We start from the raw sequence: 15,740 nt of genomic DNA, 5'->3' as shown, positions 1-15,740 counted from the left end.
TCTCTCTTGTCCTGGCACCTGTGAGACTCAAAAGTGCTGCAATGAACATTGGGGCACATGTGTCTTTTTCAACTATGATTTCCTCAGGGCACATGCCCAGTACTGGAGTGGTTGTGTCATAGGGTCATTTTAGCCCTAGGTTTTAAAGGAATCTCCACACTGTTCTCCATAGTGACTGTGCCAGTTTGCATTCCCGCCGACAGTGCAAGAGAGTTCCCTTTTCTCCACACCCTCTCCAGCATTTGTTGTTTACAGGGACAGGGGAGCCTGGTGGGCTGCCATCTATGGGGTCGCACAGAGTCGGACACGACTGAAGCGACTTAGCAGCAGCAGCAGCAACAGCAACATGGATTTTTAGGCTTAAAACAATCCATGACTATCCTTTGATCGTTCCAAGGAGAAAATAGAACTTTCCTCTGGCTATCACCCCTTCCTCTCTGCCCCAACCCCTCCGTGTCAAGGACTGTGCCCATCACTGAATTGGCTGGAAACAGGTGAAGATGGTCCAGTTAGAAGGGGCTGCACAGGGCTCCCAACCCAGAACTGTATCCTGGATCTCACCTAAACCTTGCATCAGGCTCCAAGTAAGCTCAGGAAATAAGTCCAGGCTGTGTCTGGAGCCTTTGTACAGGTCAGAGAAGGACACACAATGGGAGACCAGGGTTTTGCTTTCCCTTGCTGACTTTTGACAAGCTAGACTGTCTGGGAAAGTTTGCATGAAGGCCAAGTCTATGGCTAAACTCGGAGCTCCTCACGTTCCAGGACTATCATTCCTGACCCTTTTCTTGGACAGTAAATAACTCTTGGCTTTGACAAACCAGCCCTGGTGACACATTGCTGATGGCTGTGGGTGGGGCAGAGTCTGGGTGTCTCCAAGCAGAGCCTGGTGCTCTGAGCCTAGTCTCACCCTCTCGACTCCTATTTCCTCACTGCAAAGATGGTAGTAACTGTGGCTCTGAGAGTGACTAAGGCCTGGGTCAGATGTCTTACAGTGAATCCTTTGGTGCTCCAGGCTGCAATACAAGGGAGACGCTTCCCAACAGCTGCCAGGAATATCAGTGGTGATGACCCACAGCTTATTCCTCAGGGGCCAGCACCTCACCCGGAAAGGCACTGGATTGCCCAAGGTTACTGCCACTTTCAGGAGGTGGCTGATGCTGGGATATGGGAGCCCATCCTTTTCTTCACCTGGGACACGTGGGAATTGGGGCTTCTTAAAGCATCAGGTGAGGACTCAGTCATAACCTGCCTTAGGGGTCAGCTTCTCTGACTCCTCAACCATGTCATACTCACTTCCTCACAGGGAGGAGAATTTCCTGCGCTTGCCTCAATAAAACTACTGCCTGCAGCTCTCCCACCCAGGGCACTCAAACTAAGTGACTTTCCATGGCCACCATTCCCTCGGAGGTCAGCTTTAGGAGGTGTGGTATTGCTTACATGTGTAAAGTCGATCGCTAGTGGAAGCTGCTATATAGCACATGGAGCTCAGCTTGGTGCTCTGTGACGACCTAGAGGGGTGGGAAGGAGGCTTCAGAGGGAGGGGTTATACGTATATATGTAGCTGATTCCTGTTGTACAGAAGAAACCAACACAACATCGTAAAGCAATTATTCTCCAATTAAGAAATTTTAAAAGGTACTAAAAAAAGACACATGGTATTAACATCACCCCAGAAAAATGACTTGTTTTGTAGTTAGAAGGAAAAAAATTTTTAGATGTATATCTTTGATATCTATTCCCTTTCTGGAAGCTATAGGGCTTCCCAGGTGGCTGAGTGGTAATCTGCCTTCCAATGCAGGAGATGCAAGAGATGTGGGTTCGACTCCTGGGTCGGGAAGATCCCCTGGAGGAGGGCATGGCAACCCTCTCCAGTATTCTTGCCCGGAGAATCCCATGGACAGGGGAGCCTGGCGGGCTATAGTCCGTGGAATCGAAAAGAGTCGGACACAAATGAAGGACTGAGCACGCACGCACTGGAGGCGATGGCTTTCCTACGGAGGCCTGGGGAGGACCAGTGGGACCTCCAGTGACAAAGTTCCAGTGACTCTAAAAATCTGTACATAAAATACTTGAGAGACAGATTGAAAAGGAACTCCAAATTCCACAGACTCGCTAAGGTGAGATGCTGGAAGACGGGTGCAAGGTTAGCAGAGTTTTGAAGGAAAGTTAGGAAAGTGACAAGCAAGGGGAGGTGGGGAACTTTAGAGGGGAGAGATTTTTCTCTAATTTCCTGGATTACTTTTAATGGTTAAAATATAATCCACATCTGTTCATTTACTGCAAGAGTTCTTGAAATTTGAGAGCCTTTCAGGAGAGGGGAGGATGGCTGTGGATTTATACAGAGAGTTAAATCTCATGATATGAACACGCAATGGGAGGCCCCACCTGTGTGTACAATGTACTTAAAGGATTAGAGCAAACTTTGGAATTATAATATGTTTTGCCTGGAGCAGGCACCTTACTCTTTAAGCTGTTATTTCCTTGAAGGAGGTGGGAGGAAAGAAAACCATCAATTCTCTCAGGTACTCAGGTGCATAAGACTCTCTGCTTGTGGGACTTAATGAAGATTTAAGTGCAGGTGGATAAAAGATGCATTATTGATATATTTTATTTTAAACCTATTTTCAATACTTGTGATTCCAGTTCCAAGATGTTGCCTGCCTGTGCCCTGAATGAAAATGACATTTTCAGGGAGATACAGAGGCCAAGGGGCCAGGGAAGCAGTTGGTCTAAGGGGCTAGTAAGTGTAGAAAGGGGAAGTTTTATTTTTCTGTCTTGGGTTAAAACTCCATGTGTTCATTTTTATGTGAAATTTAAAACATTTTCTTTAAACTGGAATATAGTTGGTTTAAAATGTTGTGTTAGGGACTTCCCTGGTGGCTTGGTGGTAAAAAAATTCCCTTTAGGAGACACTGGTTCGATCCCTGATGTGGGAAGATCCCACAGGCTGCGGAGCAACTAAGCCCGTGCACCGCAACTACTGAACCCGTGTACTCTACAACCCGGGAGCCACAACTGCTGAGCCCATGTGCTGCAACTGCTGAAGCCTGCTTGCCTGAGAGCGCGTGCTCTGCAACAAGAGAAACCAGCACACTGAGAGCCTCAAGCACCGTAACTAGAGAGCAGCCCTTACTTGCTGCAACTAGAGAAAAGCCTGAGGACCAACAAAGACCCAGCACAGCCCCCACACCCAAAAAATGTTGGGTTAGTTTCAGGTGTACAGCAAAGTGACCCAGATATACGTATACACACATCCCCTCCTTTCTGGATTTCCATTTAGGTCACCAGAGCACTGAGTAGAGTGCCCTGTGCTATACAGTAGGTTCTCACTAGTTAACTACTTTATACATTTGCTGCTGTTTGTCCAGTCACTTAGTCTCGTTCAGCTTTTTGCGACCCCATGGACTGCAGCATGCCAGGCTTCCCTGTCCTTTACTGTTTCCCCAAGTGTGCTGAACTCATGTCCATTGAATCGGTGAGGCTGATCAGATACATACGGAGCATATATACGCCAATGAGTTTCAAAAGAAGTGTTGCTTCTTTGGAAGTGGTTCCCATGTTCCCTTCAGGGTCTTCAAGAAATAAAAGTAAATACTCAACATTCTCAATGTTTCCAAATGTATCCCTGGGCTAAAGGAGGTGATTATTAAAATGACACAGACATTTCTTTCCCCTCCAGGTGATTAACCAATAACAGAGTGTTGTTGTTGTTGCTGTTTAGTTGCTTAACTGTGTCCAACTCTTTTGCGACCCCATGAACTGTAGCCCCCCAGGCTCCTCTGTCCATGGGATTTCCCAGGCAAGAATACTGGAGTGGGTTGCCATTTCCTCCTCCAGAGGATCCTCCCAACCCAGGGATCAAACCTGCATCTCCTGCATTGGCAGGTGGATTCTTTGCCAGTGAGCCATCAGGAAAGCCCGTAACAGAGGGCAGAACATTTATAAAAGAACGATCATCCTCTGCTATTCACTAAGCTACTAATTTCCATTAGTTTCTCTCCATAGATTAGTCAGGCAGGCAGAGGATGGGAGAACTTGGTAACCAGAAAAACTCAGTAGCATGCAGTCTTTAGGAAGCAGAAAATCACACAGAGATATGTCTAAAAATGACACAGTACTTTATTTTAAAAACACTCAGGTGTTACAAAAAATACATAGAAAAATAAAGTTTGATTGGGGTATTTGGCTAAAGTTCGACTCACAGATTTGTGTATTAAGATTGGAGCAGAGCTCGTTATACACATGGAAAACCTAAACCGATTTATTAAATAGGATAGACACAGGTCTGGGTCTGGGGTGCACCCTCCAGTGTACTCATCAGGAATGGATACATTAGCTCTTCAAATGTTGTTCTACCAGTTTGGCTACGGCTGAGTGACTACGGGGGGGGGGTGGGGGGGGTGGGGGGGGTGGGGGGGGGTGGGGGGGGTGGGGGGGGGTGGGGGGGGTGGGGGGGGGTGGGGAACAAGACGGATTCACCAAACCAAACCATTTTTAACAAAGACTTTTTTTTTTTCTTTTTGCAACACAATGTACATCACAGTAAAATGTTTAACACTTGCAGGTTTGGGGGCTGAAATAATTCAATGCAGAGGGAGGCAGAGAAAGGGTCCTGACCAGACAGTGAGCACTGAACGTTTAAGACATGTAAGTAAGAGAAAGCCCTGCCTCTGTGCCTCCATTTCTGTGCAGGCAACACGTGGCATTGGACAGTACTTCAATGTGGAGCTCAAACGACAGAAAATGGGGTGAAATGAGCCAACCTTCCATCAACTTTGGTAGTTTTGCCACAAACAGTAAATTGGACTTTTTTAATAGGAGGAAACTGAAAGGTTTCTCCTTGAACAGAATTAAGTAGCGGGATCAAGAGATTTCCAGGGCTTGGGGTACCTCATTAGTAACTGGCTTTTTTTTTTTCATGCTGATGTCTCCCCTCTCCCAGGTCACCTGAGATAACAGAATAAAAACAGAAGCATGGCCAGAATTTTCCTGTGCCCTCTTCTCATTCTCTCCGAGGTCACCAGGTAACTCACTTGGGGGGAACCTCCACTTTTTTGATAAGCATTAAACACAGTTCCTGAAACATCTGGACAGTTTCATTGGCTTGGTGATGGAAGCCACTATAATGTGTTCTGAAAATGGTTTCCTTTTTCTCTTAGCCTCTTCCAGCAAAGTGCCATTAGCCCCATCAGCTTGCTCAAGGGCGGGGCTTCCTAAGGCCCACGCCCCCTACCTGTACACCCCTCCCCTCAGCCCTGGATTCCCACCAGACAGCTCCATGGCACCTGACCCTTCACTCTGCTGTGTTCCTCCTTACGTGTGAAAGCTCAATACCTTTTACTTCCTTTGCCTGCAGGGATCCGAGGGTTTTGACTTTGAACTGTAACAACAGAGCCACCAGAAAGTCCTATAAAAGCAGCAGTGACCTTCTGGAGCTGTCACGTCTTTAAATAGATTTGAGATTTAATGCTGTATATTTTTAAAGAAAAGACATAAGAATTGTTAGGGTTTAAAAAAAAAAGCATGTCTTTTAGCCAATTCAGAATCTGCTCCCCCACTACTTTTCTTTTTTAAACCCAGGAAGAGATAAAGCTTTGGTTGCGGGTGGGGCGGGGGGGAGACCTGATCTCAAGGCTAAATAAGGAAGGTGTATGTTAAGTGCAGTCCTAAAAGTTGGGACTGAAAAGAAGTGCTTCAGTGGGTGACTGCCATGGAAAAGGAACAAAAAATAAAAGCAGGAGGGAAGGAAGGAACTTAAAGAATTATGTGATCTGTCACACTGTAGTATGAATTACAGCCTGAAAACTCCAGGAACCTTCTTATTCTAAATTGTCAGGCCCAGAGCAAAAGGTCCAGAAGAGGAATTTTTTTTTTTTACCTTTTGCTAAGGATTCTTCCTTAGATCACTGTCTTGGATATGCAGAGATTCTCCTGGCCTGGGCTCACCTCCTGCAATAGAGGTTGGTTTATACAGCTTGTCTTAAGGCCACAGTGAGTGCTTCTTGTTCTGCATGGGACACTCTGTAAATACTTAAGCTGGCATATTATTTTAAAAGGAATTATCAGAAGCTTCTATTTTCATCTCCTCCTCCCCATCTCCATATCCTGTGCCAACTTGTGCTGGGCACGAAAGGTTTCTCTGTGAGGTCCTCTGTTTCCATCTGTCCCAGAGACAAAGAGAAACCTTGGTTGTAGTCCAAGGCCAGTGAGAGGCTTTTGACCTTCAGTTTATTTCAGTAGGTGACCTCCTGAGCTGTCCTCCCCCTCCCCCTTCAGGTGGGCTCTTTCCGAGTGGATGCTCAGTTACCCAAGAGGATGGAGTTGGAGGAACAGAATCCTCAGAAGTGATGTGGACAGACCCTGAAAAGTCACCCCAAGTACTAGAAAGAACACTTGGCTCTAGCCCTCCCCACTTCAAGCAGGGGTCTAAAAGCAAAAATGATCCCCTCTTCTGTGTTGGGGGAACAGTTTGGATATGAAATCATTCCCTGTCCCAGATCTTTCATTGGCCCACCAGTGAAGAATCTGGGATTTCCACACAAACCTCCATGTGTTCTGGTCTGTCTGTCTCTCACTGCCCAGTCCTTCCTGACCCCGGGGCCCTTCCGCCTTCCAGAGGGGCCACCTAGAGAAGATAGTTCTTAATCTAGCATGGATGTCAGAGCTGGTATTACCAGAAAGCTGGGCTCCAGCCACCCAGGCAGTAAATGTAGGGGTAGTAAGGGTAGGTATTGTGCACGGAGATGAGGGAGCCCTGTGAGAAGCCCTCCTCTTTGAGAGCTGGCAAGGAAGAGTGCTTCTCCAGGGTGCCCAGGTCCGAGGTGAGCTGCTTCCGCTTGGTCTTATAGCGTCTGTTCTGGAACCATATTTTCACTTGGGTCTCCGTGAGCTTGAGGTTTTTGGCCAGGTGAGCCCTTTCGGGGGCCGACAGATACTTCTGATGGCTGAATTTCCTCTCCAACTCAATGACCTGAGTGTGAGAGAAGGCAGCCCGGGAGCGCTTCTGAGGCTGTTTGGTGGCTGGGGGTAGGCTCTGTAAGGCGCTGGGAGGGTTTTCACAGTCCAGCAGATAAGTCTCTAAGTGCCCATCTGGAAAGGAGAGGGGAGACAGGGAGGGGAAGGAAAATGTTACATGGTAGCAGCAAAGAGAACAGAATTCTATCTACCCTCATCTCTTCTGAGTGAACAAACAGCCCACTGTCAGTTTGGATACATTGCACTAAGGAACTCCTTAGTTCTTATGACCAACCTAGACAGCATATTAAAAAGCAGGGACATTACTTGGTCAACAAAGATCCGTCTAGTCAAGGCTATGGTTTTTCCAGTAATCACGTATGGATGTGAGAGTGGGACTATAAAGAAAACTGAGCACCGAAGAACTGATGCTTTTGAACTGTGGTGTTGGAGAAGACTCTTGAGAGTCCCTTGGACTGCAAGGAGATCCAACCAGTCCATCCTAAAGGAAATCAGTCCTGGGTGTTCATTGGAAGGACTGCTGTTGAAGCTGAAACTCCAATATTTGGCCACCTGATGCAAAGAGCTGACTCATTTGAAAAGACCTTGATGTTGGGAAAGATTGAAGGCAGGAGAAGGGTACGACAGAGGATGAGATGGTTGGATGGCATCACCAACTCAATGGACATGAGTTTGGGTAAACTCCAGGAGTTGGTGATGGACAGGGAGGCCTGGCGTGCTGCGGTTTATGGTGTCACAAAGAGTCGGACACGACTTGAGCAACTGAACTGAACTGAAGAGTTCTAACTCCTAAGAACTGCTTAAGAGTAAGGAACTCCCTGAGTGGGGCTGCCGGCCAGTCATGTAGATTACGTGTTAGTTTCTTAATAGTCACCAAGTCTCCAAAGTAGGAGAGGCTAATGCTAGAACTTCCTGCCCTATTGCCCTGTAGAATTAAATAGGGATTCTGTATCTGTCTGGAGGAATGGGAGACGGGAGGCAAGAAAGACTGAGAAATAAGAATCCAATAAAGTGGGGCTCCCAAGGCATCAGAGGGGCATCCAGAGTTAACATTTGGGTGACATGAGAGGGCTAGTGTGGTAGGAGAGTTCATTCTCTGGCTTTAATCCCCTTTTGCTTCCCTTGCCATTTGAAGGCAATGGCATCCCACTCCAGTACTCTTGCCTGGAAAATCCCATGGACAGAGGAGCCTGGAAGGCTGCAGTCCATGGGGTCGCTGAGGGTCGGACAAGACTGAGCGACTTCACTTTCACTTTTCACTTTCATGCATTGGAGAAGGAAATGGCAACCCACTCCAGTGTTCTTGCCTGGAGAATCCCAGGGTCGGGGGAGCCTGGTGGGCTGCCGTCTATGGGGTTGCAACAGAGTCAGACACGACTGAAGTGACTTAGCAGTAGCAGTAGCAGTTGCTTCCCTTGTGGTTCAGCTAGTAAAGACTCCACCTGCAATGTGGGAGACCTGGGTTCAATCCCTGGGTTGGGAAGATCCCCTGGAGAAGGGAAAGGCTATCCACTCCAGTATTCTGGCCTGGAGAATTTCATGGACTGTATAGCCCATGGGGTCACAAAGAGTCGGACACGACTGATTGACTTTCACTTCACTTTCCCTCAATAAACTGTTTCTCTCTTGCCCTGCACAGTCATGTCTGAACTCTTTGCAACCCCACAGACTGTAGTCAGGCTCCTATGTCCAATGGGATTTTCAGTGAGCCACTGCCATACCTCATAGGAAGGGTGCCTATTGTATGATTAGGGTGGATACCTAGACTTATTGTGGTGATTACCTTGTAGGGTATACAAAGATCAAATTATTATGTTGTACATCTGAAACTAATAATATATTATGTACCAATTTTACCTCAATTAAAAAAACTGATAGAAAAAGAATAGGTCTACTCTAAATGTTCCCATGAGATTATATATATAGCTCCTGGAGACCAGAGGGGCTCCTTGACTTACTAGTCTGTGTTTTTTTCTTGGAGGAGGGAGGGGGCTTATTTGGACCATTTTTGAAGTCTTCATTGGAATTGTTACAATAGTGTTTCTGTTTTATGTTTTGACTGTGATCTTAGCCCCTCTACCAGGGATGGAACCTGTACCCCCTGTGTTGGAAGGTGAAGTCTTAACTGGACCCCCAGCGAAGTCCCCAAGACTTATTGTGTTTTGTTGCCCATGGGACTGGGAAGCAAAGGGCATCTTAACTTATAATAACCCTGACTTATTAATATTAATATATTATTTACCAATAACTCGTTATATGTTAGTTATTGTGATTGCCGAGAGGTAACTGGGGGTGGAGAGGATCAAGGGTCGAGAGGTGGTTTCGAGGTGTCGGGGTTTCCATCTGGGACTGGAGCGTGGTGGGAGCTGTGTGCCTGCTCGCCCTTGAGCTCTGGGCACCAAGAACCCGCTGCGCAGGGCACCTTGCAGGGCGAATCAAGTCCATGTCTAAATCCTGCGCAGCCCTGATGCCGGGGCTCAGGGTTAAGCTCCGAGGCTCGCCCGAGGCGGAGGCCGTGAAGTCCCCTTCGTCTGTCGCCGCGGGGCCCCGCAACCCTGCCGCCGGAGCTCCGGGAGGTCCGCCTAGCACCCGCCCTCACGCGGTTGCAGCCGGTGGGCCTGCCCATTCTTCCTGGGGGACCCAACCCGGCCCAGCCCGGCCTCTCCAGCCTCGCCGGCTTACCTGGCTCGGTCTCCGCCGGTTTCTCGGCCTCCTCGCTCCCGGCGCGGGTCTGGTCGCTCTGCTGGTCCTCCGGCGCCCGGGCGCCGCCTCTTCCTCGCTCGGGCTCCGGCTTCGGGTCTCGCCTCAGGTAGAGGCGAGAAGGCTGACGCGAAGGCTGCGGCTGTGGACTGCCCGCGTGACCTCCGCGCCGGTCAGCGCCGTCCCAAAGGATGTCCTGGATGAAGAAGGAGGTGAGCGGCTTGGTCTGGGTGGGCGGCACAGCATGGGGACTGCAGCCTACGGCTCCCGCGTTCCCGGGCCGTGGCTCCGGAGTCCGGAGCATCCCAGCGTCTTGGCCCCGCCGCCCGCCCTCAGGCCCCAGACGCAGGGTCCAAGCTGCGCCCGCTGCTCCCGCACCACTTTCACTTTCCGCGGCCCGGCGCACTTATAGCCCTCGGGGCGCGCCGCGCCGCCTTCCCATTGGCCGCGCGCCCGAACCGCGCAGCTGATTGGCCACCCGGCGCTCCAGGTGAACGAAAAGGGAAGTCCCTCGCAGAGTCTCGGTCCAGTCTTTACCAAAACGGATTTCTTTCACAAGTTCCTTCTTCAGGATCCTGGCTCGTTTTTACCAGGCTGGGAGAGAAAAGCAAAGCGGATCTCCTTTGCTCCAACCCACAATATGTTTAGCTGCTTCTGGGGAATCGTGATGCAGAAGAGAAATACTCTATTTAGCTCTTAGAGATTGGTAAAGTGCCTTTGCGTGCGTGCATAGTGGTGCAGTCGTGTCCGACTCTTTGTGATCCCATGGACTGCAGCCCCCCAGGCTCCTCTGTCCACGGGGCTTCTCCAGGGAAGAATGCTGGAGTGGGTTGCCATGCCCTCTTCCAGGGAATCTTCCCAACCCAGGGATGCAGCCCAGGTCTCCCGCATTGCAGGCGGATTCTTTACCATCTGAGCCACCAGGGAAGCCCAAGAATGCTGGAGTGAGTAGCCTATCCCTTTTCCAGGGAATCTTCCCCACCTAGGAATCAAACCGGAGTCTCTTGCATTGCAGGCGGATTCTTCAGCTGAGCTACCAGGGAAGTCCAAAGGGTAAAGTGCTTCTTGACTCACAAAGAAGTAGATGGGGCAGTTTCCTTCTCCCCACCTTACAGATGAGAACTCTGGGTGCCTGTCGACAAGGAGACATCTACTAAATCTAAGGCTCTCAAAGAGACATGACAGCTAAGTGCAGGACCTGACCCCTGGCTGGATTCTCTCTTGAACTTTATTGGGACAGTTGATGAAAGTGGTAATAAGACCAATGGCTTAAAGTGCTGAATCCGTGTTACATTTACTGAAATTACTAACAGTACTGTGATTTCATAAGAGAATATTCCTGGGAAATAATCACTAATGTATGTAGGGGCAAAGACCCATAATGTATGTACCTTACCATCAATTGGTTCGGAACCAATGATATAGATAAATTCTATATGATAAAGTGAACGGTTTAAACTATTAATTGGTGAATCCAGAGAAAGGATATATTGATGTTCTTTTGAATTATTTTTATATAAGCAGCTTTTCTGTGGGTCCTAGTCTAAGACACCTTTCATTCAACTGAAAACTTTTCAAGAAAATCATATCTTGTGTGTCTGGGAAGGAGGGAAAGGACGCAGGTTATCATGGATAAAGCAATTGCTAAAGAGAACCACACTCTACAATGGGAAGGTCTTTGGCAAAGATAGTTTCCTTCTCTCATTTTTTCATTTAAAAATTGTTATGTTTTCTTTTGAAATAGTTGTAAATTCCCAGGAAGCTTCAAAATCAGCACTCCTAACTTGGTGACATATTATAAAACTGTAGTATAATATTAAAAAACAGGAAATTGACATTGATACGCACCATTAACTAGACTACAGACCTTATTTTATTTTTACCATTTAAAAAGCCTGCATTCATGTGTGTGTGTTTCTGCTTCTGTGTGTAGCTCTATGCAATTTTATCACATGAATAGATCTTGTAAAGCCACAGTTAAGATACAAATTGTCTTTTTCCAAAAGAACACCACCACACACACACAGAAAGCCACTGAGATTTAGAATTTTACCAACATTATTACTTGTACATCCCCTTTTACATTAAATATTCACTTTGTCTTTTTCTGTATCATATTCAAAATTCTATTTTGACTTTATTATCCGCATTTCAGCGTTTTAAATGGTGTTTGTCTTTAATTATATGATAAAAGTTAAAAAAAGGATATGGAATTGTTCCATCCCCACAGAAGTACTCCCTGTGCTCTCTTTGTTTTCGTGTACCCAAATCCTTTCTCTCCATCAGGCACCTCTCGTAACACTAATCTATTCTGTATAATTTACTACCAGGAGAATATTCTATAAGTGGAATCAAACGTCATACAGCATGTGACCTTGTGGAATTGGGGATTTTTAGCTGAGGATGATGCCTCTAGGCCACTCAGACTGTTGCATGTATTAATAGTGAATGCTTTTTAAAATTGCTGAATAGTATCCTACTGTATGGATCTGCCAGTTTGTTAATCATCCACTCACTGAAAGACAAGTGATTTGTGTCCAGGGATTTTTTGTTTTGCTCTCTTTTGCTATTTTGAATGAAAGTGTTGTAGACATTCCTGTACAGATTTTTGCATGAACATGATTTTTCATTTCTCTCAGATAAATGTTCAGGGATGCAATTGCTGGACCATATGGTAATTACATGTTTAGTTCCATAAAAACTGCCAAACTGTCTTCTGGAGTGGTTGTACCATGTTTAGATTTCCACCGGCGATGTATGAGAGTTCCGCTTTCTCCACATCCTCATCAGCAGCATTTGGTGTTATTGTTATTTCTTATTTTAGCCATCCTAATAAAAAAGAAAGCTGAGCACTGAAGAACTAACTGCTGCTTTTGAACTGTGGTGTTGGAGAAGACTGAGAATCCTTTGGACTGCAAGGAGATCAAACCAGTCAATGCTAAAGGAAATCAGTACTGACTATTCACTGGAAGGACTGATGCTGAAGCTGAAACTCCAATACTTTAGCCACTTGATCCTAAGAACGGACTTATTAGAAAAGAATCTGATGCTGGGAAATATTGAAGGCAGGAGGAGAAGGGAATGACAGAGGATGAGGTGGTTTGATGGCATCACTGACTCAATGGACATGAGTGTGAATAATCTCTGGGGTTGGTGATGGACAGGGAGGCCTGGCTTGCTGCAGTCCATGGGGTCACAGAGTGGGACATGACTGAGCGACTGAACTGAACTGAATAAGTGTATAGCAACATTCAGAAAACTAAGATCATGGCATCTGATCCCATCACTTCATGGGAAATAGATGGGGAAACAGTGGAAACAGTGTCAGACTTTATTTTGGGGGGCTCCAAAATCACTGCAGATGGTGATTGCAGCCATGAAATTAAAAGACACTTACTCCTTGGAAGGAAAGTTATGACCGACCTAGATAGCATATTAAAAAGCAGAGACATGGGGAGGGAGGTGGGTGGGGTGTTCATGTTTGGGATCGCATGTACACTCGTGGTGGATTCATGTCAATGTATGGCAAAACCAATACAGTATTGTAAAGTAAAATAAAGTAAAAATAAAAATTTAAAAAAATAAAATAAAAAGCAGAGACATTACTTTGCCAACAAAGGTGTGTCTAGTCAAGGCTATGGTTTTTCCCGTGGTCATGTGTGGATGTGAGAGTTGGACTGTGAAGAAAGCTGAGAGCCAAAAAATTGATGCTTGTGAACTGTGGTGTTGGAGAAGACTCTTGAGAGTCCTTTGGACTGCAAGGAGATCCAACCAGTCCATTCTAAAGGAGATCAGTCCTGGGTATTCATTGGAAGGATTGATGCTAAAGCTGAAACTCCAATACTTTGGCCACCTCATGGGAAGAGCTGACTCATTGGAAAAGACCCTGATGCTGGGAGGGATTGGGGGCAGGAGGAGAAGGGGATGACAGAGGATGAGTTGGCTGACAGAGGATGAGTTGGCTGGATGGCATCACTGACTTGATGGACATGAGTTTGAGTGAACTCTGGGAGTTGGTGATGGACAGGGAAGCCTGGCATGCTGCGATTCATGGGGTCACAAAGAGGTGGACACAAATGAACTGAACTGAACTGAACTGAACTGAAGAGCCCATTGGGCTATTATACAAATTAATTTTTAATTTGTGTTTACCAAATGGCTAGTGATGTTGAAAATCTTTTCATATACTGTGCCTTGCATATCTCCTCTTTGGTGAGATATCCGTTCAACTCTTTACACATGTTATAATTAAATTTGGGGGGAGTTGTTGAATTTTGATAGTTTTTTTTCTACATATTGTATATATGCCTTTGTTGAATATGTGATTGCAATTATTTTTTCCTAGTCTATAGCTTGTCTTTCCATCTTTTTAACAGGATATTTCACAGAACAAAAGTTCTTTATTTTGGTGAATTTTTATTTTACAAATTTTGTTATTGTAAGCCTAAGGACTTTTATTGTAAGTCTAAGAACAAAGCCTAAGAACTCCTTGCTTATTCCTAAGTCTAAAGATGCACTCCTGTGTTACCGTCTAAAAGTTTTAGGTTTTACTTTTAAATTCATGATCCATTTGACTTATTTTTTGCATATGATATGATATTTAGGTAGAGTGGCCTCTTCTCATTTTTAAAATTTAGAGTGAAGTGGCATTTCAAATCAGTGTGGGGGAAATGTAAGTTATTTAATAATCAGTACTGCCACTTGGAAAAAATAAAGTTCTATTCTTATAACAAAATAAACCCCAGATGGCTCAAAGATTTAAAACATAAACAGGCACAGGAAAAAAAAAGTTTAACCACACTCATCATTTTGGAAATACAACTCAAAACCACGTTTAGATACCTTCTTTCCACCTATCAGATCAATAGAGATTAGAAAGACGGATGATGTCTAGTGTTTGTGGGTGTATGAGGAAGAGTTGCTCCCATACTGTTGGAGAGTAAGTCAGTTTTGCATATTTGGATGCCAGCTTGACAAAATCTGTCAGAATTAAAACTGGGTGTATCCTTGACACAGATAGTTCATTCTTTGAGATTTATCCTGTGCTGTGCTGTGCTGTGCTTAGTCACTCAGTCATGTCCAGCTCTTTGCAACCCCACAGACTGTAGCCCAGCAGGCTCCTCTGTCCATGAGGATTCTCCAGGCAAGGACACTGAAGTGGGTTGCCATGCTCTCCTCCAGGGGATCTTCCCAATACAGGGATGGATCCCAGGTCTCCTGCACTGCAGCCGGATTCTTTACCATCTGAGCTGCCAGGAAAGCCCAAGATTTACCCTAAAAAAAATCTACAAATACACAACATACCGACTTGGGAATGTGTCTTTAATTTGGTCGGAGTGAGATTCAACTTGAAAAAATGTTATAAAATGAACTCATTGTGTAAAAAAAAAAAAATGTAGTCACCAATCATCTATAGAATATTTTACATTTGAGCATTTTAAAATACAGAAAATTCTGGAAGCATATAAATATTTCAATAGAGCAGTTTCCTCTGGTCAGTGAGATGGAGATAGCAGATTGGGAGAAGAGGATCAGGACAGAGTGCATTTCCTTTACTGATTATAATTTTTAAAATTAAAAAACTGAGAGCCAGAACTGAGCTTGGACTCCTTTCTTCCATCACCTCTTCCTCAGATATCAGGTGTCCCTTCAGGATGCGGACACAGCCCCAGCCCTTTCCCTTACATCACTTCACATGTGTTCCTTTGGTGTTTAGTATTTCAGATGTTTTCCTTGTTTGTTTAGTGATGAATATCCCTACCTGTCATGTGGGAAACTGGGGTTCGATTCCCCAAGAAGGAGCCAGGAACTTCCCTAGAGGTGCAGTGGTAAAGAATCTGCCTGCCAATGCAGGAGACGTGGGTTCAGTCCCTGGGTCAGGCAAATCCCCTGGAGAAGGAAATGGCTACCCACTCCAGTATTCTTGCCTGGGAAAGCCCCTTCTTGCTATGTCAGTGCAGCTTAAACTGAGTGAAAATGATAGGCATAGGAAGGCACAAGGGGCTGTCGCAGGCTTCTTTCGATGGAACAGAGTTCTGGAGAAGACTAAGCACCCCACTTCCAAG

General features: G+C 45.9%; 1 protein-coding gene across 1 annotated transcript; it reads right to left on the bottom strand.

The window, feature by feature from the left end:
• Nucleotides 1-6,210: 6,210 nt before the first annotated feature.
• On the bottom strand, nucleotides 6,211-12,381 carry NKX3-1 (NK3 homeobox 1). The gene is made up of 2 exons (XM_069573985.1): nucleotides 9,658-12,381; nucleotides 6,211-7,089 (listed from the first exon to the last, which is right to left on the bottom strand). The coding sequence occupies exons 1-2, from the start codon at nucleotides 9,977-9,979 to the stop codon at nucleotides 6,671-6,673; spliced, it is 741 nt and encodes a 246-aa protein (XP_069430086.1). The 5' UTR covers nucleotides 9,980-12,381; the 3' UTR covers nucleotides 6,211-6,670.
• Between the last annotated feature and the right edge of the window lie 3,359 nt (nucleotides 12,382-15,740).

Source organism: Ovis canadensis, chromosome 2 (genome assembly GCF_042477335.2).
Source record: "Ovis canadensis isolate MfBH-ARS-UI-01 breed Bighorn chromosome 2, ARS-UI_OviCan_v2, whole genome shotgun sequence".
In the NCBI taxonomy this organism is placed as follows: Eukaryota; Metazoa; Chordata; class Mammalia; order Artiodactyla; family Bovidae; genus Ovis; species Ovis canadensis.
Note: the sequence above shows the minus strand (reverse complement) of the source record. Positions and strands in the feature narration are given on the sequence as shown.

Excerpts from the sequence above, each read along its gene's own strand:
- NKX3-1 (XM_069573985.1), bottom strand. The coding sequence starts at position 9,979 with ATGCTCCGGACTCCGGAGCCACGGCCCGGGAACGCGGGAGCCGTAGGC. Across the intron at positions 7,090-9,657 it reads ACCGGCGGAGACCGAGCCAG|ATGGGCACTTAGAGACTTAT; the intron begins GTAAGCCGGCGA and ends TCTCCTTTCCAG.